Here is a 21093-nt window from a genome sequence, read left to right on the forward strand (position 1 = left end):
CCCGCCCACTTGTGACATCAACTACGGCAAAGTGGCAGGTACAAAAACATATGTAACGCCATTACCACACTGTATGAGCACAACCTTACATACTGACCATGCCAGTTTCTTTAAATAAAATAAACAAAAATACTCGACACAATTTAGGGAAGGAAATCGTTTTTGCTCTCTCTTCCACAGAAATACAAAGCAAAACATTGACTACCTGCTGCATTGCATTTGCAGTCCAAAAAAAGCTTTAGATTGTCATACTCTGAAAATGCAGACATAAAACTAAACAAAAGCCTTAATGCATTATTGTCAGTCAGATCCTTGCAAAGATAAAACAAAGTATCAAATGGTAATGTCGTCTACATTTTACTGAGTTTACAATAAAAGTCTGGAAAAATATGCAACAACTTCGCCTCAAAAATAGCATGTCATCATTTATATAACATTTCATGTTAGCGTTTTGTTTTGTTTGTTTGTTTTTTTTAAAAAGAGGAAAAAGAAAGAAGAAAGAAAGAAATCAATCACACTTTTCCATTACTGTAGTTGTTGATGCCAATCTTTTTTGTTTTTTTAAACAGATGGGACTGTAGGTATCCCTGCACTCAGCAGGTAAAATAAATAAGAAAGGACAATGTGAGAACTTTAATCCTAGTGCCTGAATAATTTGTGCATATTGTCTTTTTTAAGCCTTCTTTTACTAAAATTCTTCCTCTCCAGTTTTCTTGAGATGCTGCTAGGTTTTATCTAATCTCAGGGAGAGAAGCAATGACAAAGCACCCAAAGTGGACAGTCACTGGGTTTTGTATATCCCTTTGTCGCATCTCTCAGCAAAATGAAGAAAATGATCTTATTTTATTCCTCTCAACGACAATGAGGCCTCAGTTCATTTTTTTCCTCTTGACGTTTTTTCTTTTCAGCTCTTCTTCCTCCCTTCTTTCCTCCTCCAGATCCTCCTGCACAGCCATTCTCAGGCTAAAGTGGCAAATCACAGAAATACAGAACAAAACATTATTTTGTATTTTTTTTTAAAGGAGTAGACCACTATGGACAAATGGCACACAGACAGAAAAAGAAACTGAGGTCCCCCCCCCAAAAAAAAATCTTATTACCTCCTAGCTTCTTCTTTCTGCAAATCTTTCCAGCTGCTCTCCATGAATTTTAGTGCATAGTCACTCTCATCTCTGTATCTGCAGAGGTTGAAAACAAATATAGAATTTGATTTTCAGTTCAATTAAATGGATTTTTCCTTACATCAGACCATGTAGTGACACGCCTTACCTGCTTCGATCATAGCCAAAGATTTCCTTTATGTGCTTAGAAATTTCCTCCTGCACCTCACCTCCATCATCAATAAAATCATCCATTTCTGAGTCATACTCATCTTCCTCATCCTCATATTTCCTCTTGTATGCAGATGTGATAGGTGGCAGCATCGGTCCTGGATAATGAATATAGAAATTACTTTCAAAATGCGGCATATCAAATTTTTCCCTTGTCAATATAAACATAGTAGGGAGAAGACACTGAAATTATGTTTTGTCTGAGGTAGGTCGCAGCTCTGCGACACAATAATGAGGACAAAGGCTGTGAGTGTTGCTGACACTTCATTCAGTTGGGCAAACAAACCCTTTGCCCTGTAGCAGACTGTTGTGTTTTTTTTCAGGCTGTTAGCAAATGTTAGCAATTTTAAATATAATATAATATGATATAATAATTCTAGCCTATGCCGCTTAGGATTGCTGGAATTGATGCTTTTCCACACAGACCCCACCCTGCAATCCACACGGTCCAAACAATCCACAGTCAGTGTCCTGACACAGACACAATGTAACACCCCCCAGATGTCCCATGTTCATGCTCCAGTGGGTAAGAGCTGTTTTGCAGCAGTCAACACAATATTACGCTGATGGGTTTATTACTGTGTGCACAATGTATAATACAATTTCCTTTGTATTGTGTTGCTTGTGGGTTACGGGAAGTTGTTTTTTCTCTCTCTCTCTCTCATATATATATATATATATATATATATATATATATATATATATATATATATACACACACACACTGACCTGACAAATAGGATAATGGCCAAGCTTGAAACCTGGATCTCCCGTAGCCGGTTACCAAGATTACGTGAAGTACCCTCAGAAGGTCTGCTAGATGATGTTAATGCAGCATTACGGACAATACCTACAACCACTATTACCGACACTAACAGGCTGATCTACAATACGGCAGCAGTGATCAGTGAGATGCTTGGCTACAAGTTGAACAGCCACAAGGGGCAGTACCCTCCATGGAGAAGAAGGCTAGAGGGCAAGATCAAAGTAGCACGGAGGGAGGTTAGCCAACTAACAGAGTTGCAGAAAGGTGCGACAAAGAAGGTGCATAAGAAATACAGCAAGCTGTCCATACCTGAGGCCTTGGAAACTGCCAAGCAAAGACTCACAGCCTTGGCCAGCCGCTTGAGGAGGTACACCAGAGAGATAGAAGGCAGGAAAATAAACCAGCTGTTCTCCACAGAACCAGCAAAGGTGTACTCTCAGTGGCAAGGGAACAATAATAAGAGAACAGCACCACCAAGGCTGGAGACGGAGCAATACTGGAAGAGCATATGGGAGAAGGACGCAACCCATAATGGCAATGCTCAGTGGCTAGTGGATCTGAGGGCAGACCACAGCGACCTCCCTGAACAGGGTCCAGTAACCATCACAGTGGCAGATATCCAAGAAAGGGTCTCCAGTATGAAGAGTTGGACAGCACCAGGGCCCGACATGGTTCACGCCTACTGGCTAAAGAAGCTGACTGCACTCCACGAGCGTCTGGCAGCACAAATGAACCAGCTGCTAGTTAACGAGAGACACCCGGAATGGCTAACCGAAGGTCGGACGGTCCTGATCCCCAAGGACCCCAAGAAGGGACCGGTCCCCTCCAACTACCGACCAATAACCTGCCTCAGTACTACATGGAAGCTCCTGTCAGGCATCATATCGGCTAAGATGAACAGGCACATGGGTCAATACATGAGTGGGACACAGAAAGGAATTGGCAAGAATACCAGAGGTGCAAAACACCAGCTACTGGTAGACAGAACAATCAGCCGAGACTGCAAGACCAGACTGACCAACCTGTGCACTGCCTGGATTGATTACAAGAAGGCCTATGACTCAATGCCCCACAGCTGGATACTGGAATGCCTAGAATTGTACAAGATCAATGGGACCCTAAGAGCCTTCATCAGGAACTCAATGGGGATGTGGCGTACAACACTAGAGGCCAACTCCAAGCCCATAACACAAGTCACCATCAAGTGCGGGATCTACCAAGGAGATGCTCTGTCCCCACTGCTGTTCTGCATAGGCCTGAACCCCCTCAGTGAGATCATTAACAAGACTGGCTACGGATACCGACTACGGAACGGAGCAGTTGTCAGCCACCTCCTGTACATGGATGACATCAAGCTGTATGCCAAGAGTGAACGAGACATCGATTCACTGATCCACACTACCAGGCTATACAGCAATGACATTGGAATGTCGTTCGGACTGGAGAAGTGTAGTCGGATGGTAACAAAGAGAGGGAAGGTAGTCAGAACTGAGGGGATTGAACTACCAGAAGGCAACATTGCAGACATAGAGGACAGTTACAAGTACCTGGGGATCCCGCAGGCAAATGGGAACCATGAAGAGGCCGCTAGAAAGGCTGCAACCACCAAGTACCTGCAGAGGGTCAGGCAAGTCCTGAGGAGTCAGCTGAATGGTAAGAACAAGATCCGGGCCATCAACACGTACGCCCTGCCCGTGATCAGGTACCCTGCTGGGGTAATAGGCTGGCCAAAGGAGGAGATAGAAGCCACTGACATAAAGACAAGAAAGCTCCTTACCATGCATGGAGGGTTTCACCCCAAGTCCAGCACCCTGAGGCTGTACGCTAAGCGGAAGGAAGGGGGCCGGGGACTGGTGAGTGTCAGCACCACAGTCCAGGATGAGACAACGAACATCCAAGAATACATTGGGAAGATGGCCCCAACTGACCGAGTGCTCAGTGAATACCTCAGGCAGCAGAAACCCAAGAAAGAGGAGGAAGACGAGGAACCATCATGGAAGGACAGGCCCCTGCACGGTATGTACCACCGGCAGATAGAGGAGGTGGCTGATATCCAGAAATCCTACCAGTGGCTGGACAAAGCTGGACTGAAAGACAGCACAGAGGCACTAATCATGGCAGCACAAGAACAAGCTCTGAGTACAAGATCCATAGAGGCTGGGGTCTATCACACCAGGCAAGACCCCAGGTGCAGGCTGTGTAAAGATGCCCCAGAGACAATCCAGCACATAACAGCAGGGTGCAAGATGCTAGCAGGCAAGGCATACATGGAACGCCATAACCAAGTGGCCGGCATAGTGTACAGGAACATCTGTGCCGAGTATAACCTGGAAGTCCCGAGGTCAAAGTGGGAGATGCCCCCAAGGGTGGTGGAGAATGACCGAGCTAAGATCCTGTGGGACTTCCAGATACAGACGGACAAAATGGTGGTGGCTAACCAACCGGACATAGTGGTGGTAGACAAACAGAAGAAGACGGCCGTAGTGATCGATGTAGCGGTTCCGAATGACAGCAATATCAGGAAGAAGGAACACGAGAAGCTGGAGAAATACCAAGGGCTCAGAGAAGAGCTCGAGAGGATGTGGAGGGTGAAGGTAATGGTGGTCCCCGTGGTAATCGGAGCACTAGGTGCGGTGACTCCCAAGCTAGGCGAGTGGCTCCAGCAGATCCCGGGAATAACATCGGAGATCTCTGTCCAGAAGAGCGCAGTCCTGGGAACAGCTAAGATACTGCGCAGGACCCTCAAGCTCCCAGGCCTCTGGTAGAGGACCCGAGCTTGAAGGATAAACCGCCCGCAGGGGCGTGCTGGGTGGTTTTTTTTTTTTTAATATATATATACACACATACATACATACATACATACATATATTACACTATAATATGAAATACTCACCATTTATATGACCTATACATTTGACCTACAAATACTTTTTGCTTGTTTTGTTACAGGTAACCATTGCAATAAGAGTTCAAATGTTGAATGTTATTTAAAATGTAGAGAGAAGTTCTTTGTATGGTGCTTAGTGTTTCTGGATTATGTTCGTCAGGCTATTTGTAACACTACTAAATATCCTCGTGACTAAAACACTAAACAGTGTCCGTAACTGAACCCATGATTAACTTAACTTAATTTCATATCATTATTTTCACTCTGATTGTTACCTGGTGGCCTGTTCATCATAGGTCTCTGTGGCATCCCCGGCCGAGGTGGCATCCCCGGCCGAGGTGGCATGCCTTGCATCCCCGGCCGAGGTGGCATGCCTTGCATCCCCGGCCGAGGTGGCATGCCTTGCATCCCCGGCCGAGGTGGCATGCCTTGCATCCCCGGCCGAGGTGGCATGCCTGGCCTGGGTCCACCAACATTCTTGGATGAGATGGTCTCTGACACTACAGTGCACTTTGGTCTTCCAGGTCCTAATCCACTACTGCTAGTTGGTCTTCCTGGTACAAGTCCTCCACTGCCAGGCCGACCTGGTCCACTTCCTTGAGGTCGGGATACAATACTTCCAGGATGACCTTGAAGGCCACTACCACCAGGCCTGGCCTTTGGCACACTACCAGATGTTCCTCCAGTTTTTGACTGAGGCTGGCTCCCAGCCTTAGGGGGGCCACTCAAAGAAGGTCTCATCACTGAATTTCCACCTGATTTTGCTGCAGAATTCATTCCAGACCGTGGTGGTTCTCCCCTTCCGAACTTGGGGTCTCCATTTGTGGGTCCCTGCTTTGAGGAGCTACCCTGACTAGGCTTAATCTGTTGAGAACTCACCTGTTTGGACTTCTGGCCTGTGCCAGCTGTACCAGAGGGCCTGTTCCCAGGAATACCTGAAACTTTTCCTTGAAGTAATGACGAGCTTTCTCTTCTGAAGCTAAGGTCACTTAAGGTGCTGGATTTGTGGCTAGACGAGGGCTTTGGGGCCCCTTGTTTGGCTAAAACCTGAGATGACATGGCTTTTGAAGGTACTTTACTGTTTATGACACCTGATGAATTAGACAAGCTTGTCTTGGATTTTTCTTTATCACTGCAAGACAGCTTGGTTCTTTCTCTATCACTACCAGAGAGTTTGGAAAAAGAGAGGCCTGTATCATTAAATACTGTTGGTTGTGACTTCTTTATTGACCCACTGGGCACACTTTGTTTTTCTAAGCAGATCTTTTGTGGTCTGCTGTTCTTCTGTTCCCTCTCAAAAGTGTTTTTTTGACTTGAACTATAACCAGACTGAGACTTCCCATCTCTTCCTCTGTCTGCCTTTGAGTTTTTGTCTTTGTCTTGTTTCTTAGCCTTGCGCTCAATCTCCAGTTCCTTTATCTCATCTGCTGTGCGCAGCCTTTCCTCCTTTTTCACTACTTTGGGTTTTAGATCAACTGGTTCAAACTGTTTCTTTTCTGCCAATTTGAGCAAGTCAGCAAAGTTCATGGAAGGTGCAGGGGGCTTGGGCGGCCCATTGTTTTTTTTAGAAGAGGTTTTGCCACTACTACTGCTACTATTTCCCGCTATTCTCCCAGGCCTCAGTGGCTCGGGCTCGGACTCTGGCTCTGAATCTGTCTGTTCATACTCGTAGTTGTCCTCATCATCCTCTGGGTCAACTGTATTATTCCTAAAACTTCCCCCATTCAAGTCATCTTCCTGCATATCATGTTTTGATCTCCTCTTTTTGGGAACCTCTACCACTGGGACACCATTGTAGCCTCTGAAGTTATCCTTAGTTCGGGAGGCCATGGCACGCGCTTTACGGTCTGACTTTAACTCAACCCTCTTGGCTAATAGCTCCTCTTTCTGTTTCTTCATTTCCCATTCTAGGAAAAAACACACACACACACACACACACACAAAATGAATGAAGAACAATCTGTATACAACAGTCCATAACTAATAAATCCCAATGTTCTGCATTAGAAACTTAACAGTTATTAAATCATTAATACCTTTCTTTTTGTTTTCAGTGACTTGCTTCTTCAGAAGTGCCTGCACAGCAGCAGGATTTACACCCTTTGACTTTGGGTCCTTTTTCGGGGGTCCAGCTTGTAAACTGTATCTCTTCTGCTCAAAGAGAAGAACACATACAATACAAGTTGTAGTTTATGGGGAAAGTGTACACTCTTGTTTAACATTTACAGTCCTCCCCATAATGATATAGCAAAAATGGTAATCTAATGTCACAATAAAATGTAGCATGTTTGTACACGTCTATACAGTATGACGACAATGAAAGTTGGCTACATTAACAGACCCTCCCTGATCTGTTTTTTCACACACATACCCACAGATGTTAAGTTTTCTCAGTGGCATGAGTAAAACGTCTGCCAGTGAGAGCCTTCTACTCACCTGTACACTGCTGAGGCCCTGGTTTTGTGAGGCGATGTTCAATATGTTATCAAAATCCATCATTTCGGTCGGCGATGTAGGCTGGCTGTTTGAAGACTCAAGTAGGAGTGCTGAATGACTGTTTAGCTTTCAGGCGTTTCCAAACTTTACTTAGCCAGACAGCTGTAACAAACGACTGTATCAGTAACAGTCTACTGTAGGACATTTGCAAACAGAGTAGTTAATCCTACTTTCTTCACAATAGCACGCGTTAGCAAAGTTAGCTAATCTAACGTTTGGCAACGTTAACGTCAGCTAACCAAAAAGCTCGAAAGGCGAACTTCCGCTCTGCGCTGATAACGCACCAAACTAAGGGAAACCCCATCAAAATTTGCGTATTCAGCACCTACAGATGGACAAAAACCTCCAAATAACAAAAAAATAAATAAATCGAGCACAACCGACGCCGGGTGTTAGTAGAGACTAGCAGCTGGGTAGAACGAAAATTAAAGGTCCGAAGAGCTACTAACGGAAGTAAGATGACTCACTTGTGCGTATATCCGGCTTTGTGGGAGTACGAGTCAGAAAACGTTTTAGTCCGAAGTGTATTCGTGTAATATTTTATATGTGAGCGAGTTTTTGATTCATTTTCACGAACAAAATAATAACCCAACAAATTAACTTCCAAATACAAATATTTATTTTTGTTGACGCGTGTCCGCTGAAGACAGGACGATGACTCTGAAAATGTCACATGGTCCTCCTAACCCATAGACTGCATCTTATATACACTATAAGATGCAGTCTTATAGAAACTCGTTGTTTGAGAAGCGGTGATCCATCTTGATCGTGGATAAAGGAACCGACTGTCTGTTCGTATAACGGGACTTCCAGAAGTTCCTCCATACACTTGCCGGATACATGTATGAGGAGCACTTCCGTTTTCGGCCCCATAGTTTCCTTACGCAATGTCCGTCCAGAACACGTTTTGACAGCTGCAGACCACATGGTGTCGCCACTACTGTGGAAATCTAGAACACTAGAAATTTGATGCGAGGTATCAACAGAGCTGTTTCCACGTGTCTTTTCTTTCCTCGTCAAATAAATAAATAACGTTTATGTCTGGGTCAAAAAAGAACACAGAGAATGCTACAACTTGTTTCCAGTGTTGGAAATATTTACAATAAAAATCATGTAATAAAAGAGGACAGGCTTACAAAAGATAATACAACAATCTTGGAGAGTGGGTGGATGCCTATGGAGAAGAAGTGTATTGGTACTGTTTTTCAAAAACAAGAGTGTGACGTACGTACAGAGGTGTCGTTACTACAGAGCAGGGGCGATTCAAGGATCAGAGCTTTGGGGGTGCTGAGCACCCAGAGAGCTGCCCATCCAGGCAAGGTAAACTTTACTCATCACGATGAGACTTCTTCCTTGTCTCTTTTAGTCCCTGCATCCCTAAATGTCTCCAGTTGTCCCAAATTCCCTCTGACTGTCTCCTTGGTGCATTTAAACCCCTGTTCCTCCCTGTCCTCATCGTCTGTTGTCTTCATCTCCATTATCAGTCATCATAATTTTACCCTCTCTGTGCAAGTCTGCAAATTTCGTTATTAAATCATAAGATTCTTAAATTCATCAAGTCTCTCTGTGCCTGGGTCCTCGTCACAAAACATGACATCACTGTTTTGTACATTTTAACACAATTTAATCCCCACATTTGTGAAAGAAAAGCAAAACACTTTTTTGACAAGTCTGTAACAAAACCATCAAATCTGATAAAGGTTATTTAAATGCTGCTAAAGAAGAATGGATTGGAATTTTAAAAAAAACTGATGATGAAAATGATGCTCATAGTGAGTAAAAAGTAAACTGAGTGCATTTTTTGGACAGAGATTCACTTTTAAAGTGTATGTATAATATAATACAGATACATAAAAAATACACTCCAAAAATAAAAGAGTCCTTGAAATGTACAAAATATTATTAAAAAATTAGGAAAATTGAGACACCTTGGCCTATGGTATAATGTATGAAAAGATCTTTACTGCAGATACTACTATGGCTCTGCAGATTTTTTCTTTTCTTTTAACCTATGTCGCCTCACCTTGAGGTTGGCAAATCTGTCTATCACATTTTGGTGGTCAAGTCTCTCAAGCATCTCTTTCTCAACTGACATCACAGCCAGGTGCTGGAGTCAGCTTTGACCCATGGTCCTTCTCAGCCAGGTATGGAGCTGACTCAAGACACTAAAAGACCTCTCACAACCACAGCTCCTAACTGGGTTTGTTAGGGCAACCTGAATAACAGTTTTCAGTGTGGGGAAGATCTGATTATCCAGAAGATTGTACAATGTTAACATATCTGGAATGGCACCAGCCTCACTCTTGAGCTTCAAAAAGTCTTTGGCAACCGTGACTTCCTCTGACTGAAGCTCAATATGGTAATGCAGTGCCAGGGCTGACAACCCAGTTTGTTTTGCAGATTCTGTATAGCAGCTTTAATCTAGAGAGAACACAACTTCCAGATTGTATGAGTAAAATTAATTGGGGTTTTTTTTCTTTGCCAGTTTAACAGTTTTTGTTTTGCCTGTTAGTACTCCCTGTCTGTTTTCTTACCTGGTTCTTCCTGACCTTGTACTTTCTCCTCATGCTCCCCTCTTTCCTCTCTCCCTCTTTGGACTGACAATCATACACAAATAGATTGTATTCAATTAGATAAAAAAAAATACTATTAAGATCACTAATAAAAAAGTCCTCTCTCAGTGTACTTTCAACCAAAAGGCAAATAACCAAACCACATGTACATCTAATAAAGGATATAAATATTGAAACACTGATCCAACATTACCCAAGGTACTAACTAGTCAGTTAGCTAGTTAGGTTTTCAGTTAGGGTTCAATATCGGTACATACACATATGACAAAAAAAACAGTTTCTCTCATTACATTTCAAACAGTTGTAGCAACAGTGGTAACAACGGCAGGCTACAGACAATGTTAAGTTTTAGATTTTAAATAGGCTATATACATTTCAATGAGATCAACAGGACAGTCAAATATCGCTGATGTTACTACAGAGGAGGACGGTTTGTAGGGTAGCAAACATCATTGGAAAACAAGTTTTCAACACTGCAGGTTACCTGGGTGTAATGTTTTTCAGCTAAAAAGAAACATGGCCTTCCACCTCCCCTCCGCTGCAGCCACTATCGCTCTGGCACAGCAACGGCGCTAGAGCCAGAGCAGGGGAGAGCCGAGCTGGAACAAACCATTTTGGGAGGGGGGAGGGGTTATCTATACTTTTGTTGTTAAAATGTTCCATCTCAATTAAGTACTGTATGCTTTTTATATTTTTAGTAGTGTGTCCCACAAACAGCAAATATCTTTTAAAAAAGTAAGAAATCTTTGGGGGTGCTTTGATTCATTTTGGGGGTGCTGAAGCACCCCCCAAAATGGGCTAAAATCGCCCCTGCTACAGAGGCATAAAGCTGATGAGCCACGACAGCTAGCTAGCTAGGAAACAGTTGTGGAAGCTTGGTTAAGAAGGGAGTTGACAATCGGTGAGTAGCAGTATGTCTTCAAGCGGAGAAAAAAATGATAGATAAATAAAATATGTTTGCTTTGAGGGTGTTGATAGAGAAGTGTAGAGAAGATCAGAAGCTGCACTGTAGCTTTGTGGAGCTAGAGAAAATGAGAAACTGGTATCACATAAGTAGTCGCAGAGATGCCTGTGAAGGTGGTGGAGAACATGTATGAAGCCAGACTGTAGTGAGGTGGTAGGGGTGATAGATGACTTCAAAGTGTGGGTGAGATTGTGATCTGTAGTGAGAGCAGGTGGACAAGATCCTGGAGAGGTGGAGGTATGTTCCAGGGAAAAGAGAATGAAAGTTGGAACAGAATACATGTGTGAATTAGAGAAAGAGAGGTGTTACAGTAAATGCAAGAGGGTAGAAGTAGTGAAGGTGGACTAGTTTAAATACCTGGGGTCAGCCATTAAAAAGCAATTGACAGTGCACAAGAAAGTTGAAGAAGGGAGCGCACACAGGTTGGAGCAGGTGGGGAGGAGTGACAGGAGTGGTTTGTGACAGTAGGACAGCAGCAACAGTGAAGGTTGACAAGAAAGTAGTGAGGCCTGTCATGGCGTATGGTTTGGAGACAATGACCTTAAAGCAAATCGAAGCAGCGGTTTCTGTGATTTGGCACTAAATAAAACTGAATTTAATTGAATTAAAACAAAAAAAAAAAGAGGAGCGTAAGGTGTCAGAGTTGAAAATGCTCCGGCAGAAAAGTGGTTATTAATAGCTTAATAGCTTTCAATTCATCATCCATACAGCAGTAATGTTTTCTCATCTCTAACGCTCAGTATGATCAATTAACGCGGAACTGTCAATGTGCAATCAAAAACCAAGCTCGACAAATCAAGCTCCATTTCCGTAGAATGTAAATAAAGGCCATCTGCTCCGGTATGTAAAAGGAACCCCGACTCCTCCTATCAGGGCGTCGCCTGACGCCTAATCCCGCCCTCTAAGACCAGTCTCTGCACCTATTGGTCAACACTGAAAGGCCTGTCACTGCCTCTCTGATGTCGGACCGCCCACAGGATCGAGGACAAAAACAATCGGCATCTCGCCTTCCTCAGTAAAACATAAACAAGAAGACTCAAACGAATCAGTGTATCCTTTTTAAGCGGCACGGGCAGCACCGAGGGAGAAATGGTTTCTCCAGTAACAGTGGTAAGTACCAGTTTCAAATGGCCATTTAAAACATTCAGGAATAAACAGCGGCTAGTTAAGCTAGTGATACAATAACGAGACTTCCGAAGATAACATCCTTAATGTGTGCATTGTCGACTGCCTCGAGCTGCTATTCAAGCATTTACTGGGGCATTTTCGTTGTTATTCATATCTTGTCATACTTTATCTCGGAAGGCCAGCGCATGCTCTCTGGTTCATTATTTAATTGCCAGTAAATAAGCGCGTCTGCTAAATGAAAAACCGTTCGGTCAGGTGCTCGCGGTAACTCACGCAGCTATCTCATTTTCTCGTCATTAAATAGTGTCCCTCTGTATGTGTTTGTGCAGACACAAGGCAGAAACTTTCTTGTTTCCGTCTAGCCGTTTCCCTTTTTTGGCACAGCAGCGACGCTGCTCGCTTGTTCCTTCTCGGTATTGAACATACACAAATTTCGAAAGGCTATCCCTGACAAAAAAGAAAAAGCTGTCATGCCACGACCTTTTTTGTGTTTTTTTTCCCGTTCCTTACCCTCCAGTAACGCATGCGCCGAGCTGTGGTCGATTCTGGCTTTCTTTTCATCTCCCTTGTTGTAGCTGTGCTTTATATAGAGTTTATTGTTTGGCGTATCTATTGGCTCAATAATGGACCTCACCTGGAAATCGTCCATTTTGACAAAAAGCTGATAACTACATGAATAATTTAAGCAGGTGGAGCATCATCTTGCTCTAGCAGAGCTGCTATGAAATTTTACCCCCTTTGCTGGGGCCATGAAGGACGGTTCATTGTAAGTTGGCCTGTAGAAAACCCGGGTGTGTAAGCCTGTGTGGAGGAATGCCTGCCATACAGACTAGTTTCCTTAGTGATGAAGATACTGTGCAGGTCCTGGTTTTCCTTTATTTCTATTAGGGTCCCAACATTGCTGAGAAAAAGATGTATGCTTTTATTCAGGGTTGTTTTTCTGATGCTGAAAAATTATAATATATTGGTGTGTTAGTGTCTGATAATTGCCAGTACCTGTTCAGAAGTAAACGTGATTATTGTCCCACTGGAGGCTGCTATTATTCAGTTTTACTTAGATGCAGTTCAACAGTTCCTGCTTGATTCTTTGGTATGTTTTTTTTTTTTTTTTTTAACACAGTACTACACTCAGTTTTACAACAGTGAGCAGAATGTTGTCCTTATAAGGGACTCTATGAACATTTTTAAATCTAGATATGTCAAGGAACCATTCAAACAGGCAGAGCACATGCAGTCTGAAACCAATCTGTACTGCCCAAAGACTTTGACTCACGTTGCTTGCCTTAACTTGATTTGCTTATTTTTGGCTATATTGATCATCTGTAGAGGCATCAGCACATCCAGTGCCCACAGTGGGGGGGGATTTTGTTTTGTTGTTTTTTTTTTTATCAGAAACTGAAGTTTTTACTCTTACGTCAGGAACTCAAGACGTCATACAGTGCAGCAGTAAGGTTGTATTCCTTTCTAGTCTGCATCCCCAAATGTCTTCAAGTCATCTTTGTTGAGCTAAAGCAGCTCAAAGATGGAAAAAACAGAGTTGTGTGATGCTTCGTAGAAATAACATTGTCATAAGACTCACATGCCAGCTGTGCAGACTTTAGAGGCGTCATATTTCTGTACTTCAAAAGGACACAAAAAAGAAAGAACAAATTGTCTTTTCTTTGGTTTAGGATACGAGGTGCCTTTTAAAGGTCAGTCGATGTGTATTGACTAATCATGCAAATATAGTCAATCATTAACAGTATTATTGTTTAACAGAGGACAGGAGCAGGTGTGTGTAGCTGTTCAGCTTTATATGGTCCTGCACTTTTGCAAACATCCTTTATTTATAATGTGATCATTTAGACAGATAAATGATGACGAAATGATTCATTTTCTTTGCTTCTTAAGTGAGGTATTATGTTCTCCTTTTTTTTTTTTTTCTGGCGACAGCCGGCTATTACAGGACTAACAGCCATCGCTAATGTCCCTGTCTTCAGTGCTCCCACAGACAAACTGACGCCTCCACGAATAAGAGTGGACTGGTTTACAGTTGAGATGATAGTGTGCTACATAACTCCACCAATTTCAGTCAAGTACAAGAAACTGAACAGGAGAACAATGCTGATCATCTGAGCAAGAAACCCATTAAAACTGGTATAAAGCAGTTTATGGATTCCCACAAGCAATTATGCTTTCCTGATGGAAAAATTTGTGCAATCACATTTTAATGGGGGTGGGGAAATATTACAGCAGCAATTGTTTAGGATATGACAGAAATTAATACTTGAACTCCTGATACTATCATAATCTGGATTCATATCTAAGTCTGCAAAATGAAACTTCTTTTATAGAACACTGTAACAAAATTGAAGCCTAATTGTATTAGAAGACTTAAAGGATTATGTTATAAATGTTTCAAATCCTATTTTAGTTATGCCTTTCTCCTTCTTAAAGGATTTTGTTTAGCGTGTACATGCCATGATTGGATGGCAAAGAATAAAAAACGAAACTGAAAAGTATCTCAAACCCAGCATAGAACAGACTAAAGGTTATAGGAGTCACTGACTTCCTCCCAACTTCCTTTCCTTTCTTAAGTGCCAAACCAATCATTAGTCTTGTCTGTAGATAGAAATCAAACTGACACTGCCTTATTGAGCATAGTAAACTGTTTTCACTGGACCTTATTTAATAAGAACTAACTGCTATATGTGTAATGAGAATACCTAAAGTCATCCTTGAGTCCCAGGAGTGTAACAGATATGGCATGTGGTGTTTTCTTGTGCTCTGTCCTAAAGTAAGACAACCCTGGCTTTTTAAGTAGAATTTTCATATCGGTTAGTCTGGGAGTGTTGCCAGGGCCGTCTCCTTGCCTCGCCACCTATGTGGCCTTAATGTGATAGATAGGTTCACTGTACAAGTACAGCAAAGTGGATAATGGAAAGGAGTGCATTAGTTCCCATTATATACCTAGCCCTGGTTTGATGGCAGTGGAAAACAGCATTACACTTGTACCTAGAGGAGACTGATATTAATCTTAAATGTATTGTGAAAGCAGAAAACAAAACTGCTGAAATTTATCTTAATCTTGTCAGAGTGAAAAAGTGGCAGAGCAAGTATTGTTACTTCTCTTTTTGCCATTTTGGTAGGAAACCTAAATATTCAAAGAAAAATGACTGAAACAACTTTTATTTTTACAGGATACATCTAACTAAAAGTACTTTATAACGCAAGAATTTGAAGTAATAATCAGGGGTAATTTTAGTATTGTAATCCATATGCTGAAGCGGCTTAAGAGGTGAGTTTAAAAGTAAATGTCCAATCTTGGCACGCAGACCACTAGGTATCCAGAAGCTCTGTGTGCGTGTGCTAGGTATCTTCATACACTCTGCAATCACATCTTAAGGATATATATATATATATATAATTAGCTAAAACTTATATTGTGACTATGGAACAATATCAAATAATGTTGTGTATGAAGCTTTAGTAGGTCTGCAGAGCTCCTGGGAGGATCATATAACACATGTAAGCAGTGGATAAACATATAGCTAACTGAGTGCTAAAACACACTCCTGGCATATCTACCTGATGGAAACCTGTTTCCAAGCAAGGGCTTTCCTGGAGACCATATAATTCAGGAAATTTAGACAGATACATTACTGCCTTTTTCCTCTATTGTCTCGTTCTCAATGGATGTCCTTGCACCACACAAGCCCTTGGAAGTAATGTGTTTGTTGCATCCTCCCTGAAGCAGACTGTTGATTACATTTAGAAAAATGGTCAAAGTGCCTTCCTAGTCTGGCATGCTTTCAGGGAACATGCAAATGATCTTCTCAGCATCCTGCTTTTAATACTGGAGAACCCAGGCAATAGTTATTTTGCTGTCCTACTTTTAGCTCAATATGGTCATGACTGTATGAACTTGTGCATCAGATCCCTGTTGTTTTCCTGCTGGTAGTCTATCAGGTACTCTAGAGTAGGTTTGGTGTCACCTAAACTCGGTCACTTAAACCTCACCCCCTTCTTCCTTCTCCATGTTTCCGCGTGCTTCAGCACAGAGAATCGTCTGATCATTAGGGTTTTCCAGTTAATATTGTAGGGGTTTACCTTGCTATATAAGTCTCATTCATTCTACTGTTGTTGCAAATTGGCAGTATACAACTAAAATTGAATTAAAATAAACTGAACACTTCAGTTGATCCTGTACTGTCATTTGATCTGTTACTTTTTTGAAGAATTGTGCATTTCTGGTCTGTTCCTTTCTACCTTCCTTCACAGAAATAAATTGTAAGATCCTTCAGTCTCTATCCTACTCCTCCTCTGCTACTACATCCAGCTGTCATCTGAATGGTGGTACACCAGCTCATTCACTGTTTTTTTTTTTTTTGTTTTTTTGTTTTTTTTTCCCCCTAAGGCTTCTTTATTTGTGCTTCTTCTTATTTTCCTTTCTCTTTGTCCTAGTTGCCCTTTCTTTCCTTTTTTTTCTCTTTTGAACTTTGCAACCATGCCAGGGCTTTTTTTGGGGTTTTTTTTTTTTTTGGTTTTTTTTACATCATTTTGCTTACCACTGAATATATCAGGGTAGGATGCAAAAAACACGCTGTAAAATAGCCCTTTGGGACATCAAACCAGCAGTTCTTGCCCAGTCTTTTGAAACTTTTCCTTGCTGCACTATGACCCATTGTTCCTCCTCTTCTTCCCGCCTTATTCATATACTCTTCTCTCGTCCAGCGATCTCACCTCTAGTGAACCCACACTCAGTGCCTTTCCCTTCCACCTCACCCACTTTCTTTTTTCTTTTGCCTTTTGATCCCACAGGCCTGCCTCAAAAGTGATTCTCAGAATCACCGGTGGCTCATCATTCCAGGGGTTTTGTGAAACTTTTTCATACTCTGGATTTGTATGCGTGTTGTGTGCCTCATCTATTTGGACAAAAATAAATATGACTGGTAACACAGTTGGAAAGAGGAACTTGAGTGATGATTACACTTCACAGTTCTCAGTAACTTCATATACGAGGAAGAAGGTAAACCAGACGAGAAAGAAAAACAAAATAATAAAATTAGTTGCAAAAAGGAGAAATTTAAAGGTTACTAGGAGTCACAGTTTGGGAGCGTTCTCATTTCCTTCGACAGCCTTTTCCCACAAAGTTTGGTTTCAGTGACACGTGTACGTATGGCTGACGGCAAGAAACTAATGGCCACACAAAGTCAGCAGTTTTAAATCTCACTACTTGTTTTTTTTCCCTCCTTTATTCACAAATATAACACTATGCAGCTCAAACAGAAAATGCATCTATTTTAACCTCGTAAGCCCCAACGCCCCCAGATACGGGGGCAAAAGGCAGGACATCAGGTACGCTTGGGGCTTAAGAGGTTAAGTCGATGATTATAAGAGCATCACATGTATTTGCAACTATATTTCAGTTATTAATGTAACTATTCATTTTACTTTCAGGTCAAGAGTGAAGGCCCTAAATTGGTGCCATTCTTCAAAGCAACCTGTGTATACTTTGTCCTGTGGCTGCCCACCTCAAGCCCATCTTGGTTCAGCGCCTTGATCAAATGCCTGCCCATCTTCTGCCTGTGGGTGTTTTTGCTGGCTCATGGCTTCACCTTTCTCTGTGCTCACTCCAGTGCCCGCAAGATCTTGGCTGGTCTAATCTTTTCTGCTCTGGGTGATGCCTTTCTCATCTGGCAGGAGCAGGGCTACTTTGTCCATGGTGAGGAAAAGCTCTGCATTTTAACAATTATCTCATCAGATGTAATTCAACCATATAACAATAAATGTCTAGGTGTGTCCATTTAAAAACATCTCTGTAAACAGCCATCAAATATTAACAGACATAACCCCTGGTTCAGGAATTGTTTTATCACCTGACTCCCCCTGGCTTCTTGGCCTTTTGAGCCCGTTGAAAACATTAATCAGAACCATTAGAAAGACTAAATAAAACTCAATGGAAGCAACTTGTATTAAAACCTAATTATTATGATTTCATGTATTATTGAATATTCTACAGGCCTTCTGATGTTTGCCATTACCCATATACTCTACTCTTCTGCTTTTGGGATGAAGCCCATTAACGTGCGTGCTGGGCTGGTGATCACTGCTGTATCCTTTCTGTGCTATATCCTGCTGTACCCCTACCTCTCTGGCCCCTTCACCTATTTGGTGGCCGTCTACATCGCCCTAATTGGTTTCATGGGCTGGAGGGCCATCGCAGGTTTGCAGCTGGCGAATGACCTGTGGACCTGGACCAAGTTGTCTGCCTGCCTGGGTGCCGTGCTCTTCATGGTCTCCGACCTCACCATTGCAGTCAACAAGTTCTGCTTCCCTGTGCCCCATTCGCGAGCCATCATCATGGCCACCTACTACGCTGCCCAGATGCTCATAGCACTGTCAGCTGTTGAGTGCCAGGACGTGGAGGTGGCCAGGAAGAGAACATGAGTTGCAGCAGTCTCCAAACCATGTGATTATGGACACATCTCACTGCCAGGTTCCCAGCCCCCAGCCTTCATCTCAGTGTGGTGCTCAAACACCGCTGGGCCACTACAGCCTTTACATCACCCTTCTGCCCCATTAGCGTTGTAATCTCACATGTGTCCTCTAACCAAGAAGATACAGTAGTATTATCTTCTGCCTCACCCAACAACAGTCCTACCTGCCTCCTCTAAAGATAGAATGGCTTTCAACCTAGTTACAAAGGTGATAAGTGCAGTAATATTAACCTGCTATGTAGAGAGTATTACATACTTTTAACTGGCTAATGGAAGCATGTCACTGGGCACCTTCAAGGAGTGTGTATGGGAGAGCAATGGGGTCTGTGTGCGTTGATGTATTTGATTTTTACCTCGCTTGGCACACAGTCCTTTCACACACCTCACACTCCCAGCACAGACGTATGCTTTATGTTGTCCAGCATTACTATTTAACATTTAGTTTGTTATTTGTTGTTGTTAAAAAGGGAGGGTTTTTTTTAATACCGACATATACATATTTTTTCCATTCTCTGTTGCTCTGTGTTCCCCTTAATTAAGGGTGCTATTCTAAAAGCTTGTCCAAACCTGTTTTCGTTATCTGCCATCCCCTTGATATTATTTATAACAATCCTGCCCCTCTACACTTTCATAAGTCATCATCAACGTATTTTTTTAAAGTATTTTTTCTTCCATGATGTCCTCGAATAACTAGATGCACAGCTTAAAAAATGATAAAATAAGGCTGAAATTCAGGGAGGGAAATTTGGGTGTCAACAAACCAGTGTGTACTGTAAGTTTCATGACTGAACATTTATGTTGGATGGGGAAGAAGTTTAGCTTTCTCCTGAGATTCACACTGCTGTCAGTGTCCCGCTGTCACAAAGAGAACACACTAAATACCATAGTCACAGCAGACTACTGCACACATTATTACTTGCTGTGTAGTGTGCACCTGCTTCTCCTTTTGGTGTTAAGTCCACCAGGAATTTGTTTTCCCCACCAGCAGCTTTTTAAGAAACGCAGGTGCAGATGTTACCACGTACACACACCTGACACCCACAGCTCCTGCTGTGTTAGTTATTGGAAAAAGTTCATGGGGATCTTATTGCTAGAATGGATCAGCTGACATGCGCTTATTTGGCCTAATAGCAATGTTATGAAGACTGAAAAGAAGGGCTATGTTACAGGATGGAATCTTTTTGTTTATCAACTCTGTGTGTGTCTGTCAGGGCCCTGGGAAAGGGCTCACTCGCTTATAATGAAATGCACGCATACATGCACAAAAGTGTGCGCTTTGTCCTTAAGGCAGCCAAAACAAACTGAAAAACCAAAATGGGGAAAAAACTAGGGAAGACAAGGGAACTGGCATGTCATGTGAGGAAACAGTTATCCCATTATTCCCAATAATTCCCTCTCACAGGACACTTCATCAGCTTTAATCCTGCAAAATCCGCCACAGCTAATCCCTAACAGGCTGGCTCCTATTTTGTCTTTCATCTCTTACATATTTCTGCTTCTCACCTCTCGTTTGTTTTGTCCCCTGCAATTTTTATTTTATTTTAAAACTAAGTGTCTTACTGAATATTTAAGAATTACACTGCAACTTTTTCTTCAGATGTCTACACTTGCACGTGTTTTTGAGCGTCTGCATATGTGTGAGAGTGCGTACACTGCTTCTTTTTTTTTTTTTTTCTTAGCTGTTGCTTAAACATCTGTGTGTTCTTGTGGCAAATCAGAACCAACTCGAGGCCCGAAATGCTGTGAACCAACAGAGTTTCTATGAAGTACACACACTACTGGGTATTTTTATTGTATTATCACAATGCTCTTAAAACCATCTTCATGCCCATCGCCTCTTCAGAACTGCAGCTTTGTAACAGACTGCAGATCTACTGTCAGTTAAGAACTTTAGGCTAGTTTAATAATGAAACTCTCAGATGTGATGCTGTGTATATATTGTTTATGAAGCAACCGTGGAAAAATACAAGCCCATGTTATGGGTTTCTTCTGCTGGGTCATTGACCCCAACAGCTGTCAGCAGCTACATGCGCACAAAAACAAAAAACCCCACACACATTCAAACACTTCAAAAGGTGTTTAGGCATCACCTTAGCCACCATGACAGATCTGCAGGCAGACAATGGTGTTGACTGTCATCAAGGTTTTTATCAATATCAGTATCGCAGTTTTGCTTTGACCAAGAAAGACACTTGGCACAAGTGGCTATTCTTGACTACTGCTTTGCCAGAAAGTTCCTCAATATTCTTTCAGCCTGTCACTATGCTTGTCAGCACAATGTTTCTGCTTTCAGTCAGAAATGTTCCATCAGTCTGGTCGTGTGACCACTTTTCTTTTGTTGCGTGTTTTAATTTGTCCTCCCAGCACTGCAGACTCTGACTCTGCAGTTCTCTCCCTGTTTTCATCACCGATGGAGCACGTTCTGTCAACCATTAATATCGGCCGCCTTTGTGCTAAAAGCCGTCCACC

General features: G+C 42.3%; 2 protein-coding genes across 2 annotated transcripts; one reads left to right on the plus strand and one right to left on the minus strand.

Annotated features, from left to right (window-relative positions):
- Positions 1 to 142: 142 nt before the first annotated feature.
- spty2d1 (SPT2 chromatin protein domain containing 1) lies at positions 143 to 10077 on the minus strand. The gene is made up of 7 exons (XM_086298180.1): positions 10015 to 10077; positions 7421 to 7582; positions 7021 to 7135; positions 5260 to 6891; positions 1270 to 1429; positions 1101 to 1178; positions 143 to 963 (listed from the first exon to the last, which is right to left on the minus strand). Exons 2-7 carry the CDS (start codon positions 7481 to 7483, stop codon positions 870 to 872), a joined length of 2142 nt encoding a protein of 713 aa, XP_086154306.1. The 5' UTR covers positions 7484 to 7582; positions 10015 to 10077; the 3' UTR covers positions 143 to 869.
- An 853-nt stretch (positions 10078 to 10930) lies between these two features.
- tmem86a (transmembrane protein 86A) lies at positions 10931 to 20678 on the plus strand. The gene is made up of 4 exons (XM_086298182.1): positions 10931 to 10954; positions 11995 to 12127; positions 17585 to 17849; positions 18147 to 20678. The coding sequence occupies exons 2-4, from the start codon at positions 12107 to 12109 to the stop codon at positions 18572 to 18574; spliced, it is 714 nt and encodes a 237-aa protein (XP_086154308.1). The 5' UTR covers positions 10931 to 10954; positions 11995 to 12106; the 3' UTR covers positions 18575 to 20678.
- The last annotated feature ends 415 nt before the right edge of the window (positions 20679 to 21093 follow it).

The sequence above is a fragment of the Aulonocara sp. 'chitande type north' Nkhata Bay genome, linkage group LG7 (assembly GCF_057382095.1).
Source record: "Aulonocara sp. 'chitande type north' Nkhata Bay isolate Kocher_YH1m ecotype deep benthic linkage group LG7, A_spYH_male_GT1.1, whole genome shotgun sequence".
Lineage (NCBI taxonomy): Eukaryota > Metazoa > Chordata > Actinopteri > Cichliformes > Cichlidae > Aulonocara > Aulonocara sp. 'chitande type north' Nkhata Bay.

Coding starts and splice junctions, on each gene's coding strand:
- tmem86a (XM_086298182.1), top strand. CDS start 12,107: ATGGTTTCTCCAGTAACAGTG. Junction 12,128..17,584: donor TGGTTTCTCCAGTAACAGTG/GTAAGTACCAGT, acceptor TTTTACTTTCAG/GTCAAGAGTGAAGGCCCTAA. Junction 17,850..18,146: donor GCAGGGCTACTTTGTCCATG/GTGAGGAAAAGC, acceptor AATATTCTACAG/GCCTTCTGATGTTTGCCATT.
- spty2d1 (XM_086298180.1), bottom strand. CDS start 7,483: ATGATGGATTTTGATAACATATTGAACATCGCCTCACAAAACCAGGGC. Junction 7,136..7,420: donor AGGGCCTCAGCAGTGTACAG/GTGAGTAGAAGG, acceptor CTCTTTGAGCAG/AAGAGATACAGTTTACAAGC. Junction 1,179..1,269: donor TTTGGCTATGATCGAAGCAG/GTAAGGCGTGTC, acceptor CAACCTCTGCAG/ATACAGAGATGAGAGTGACT.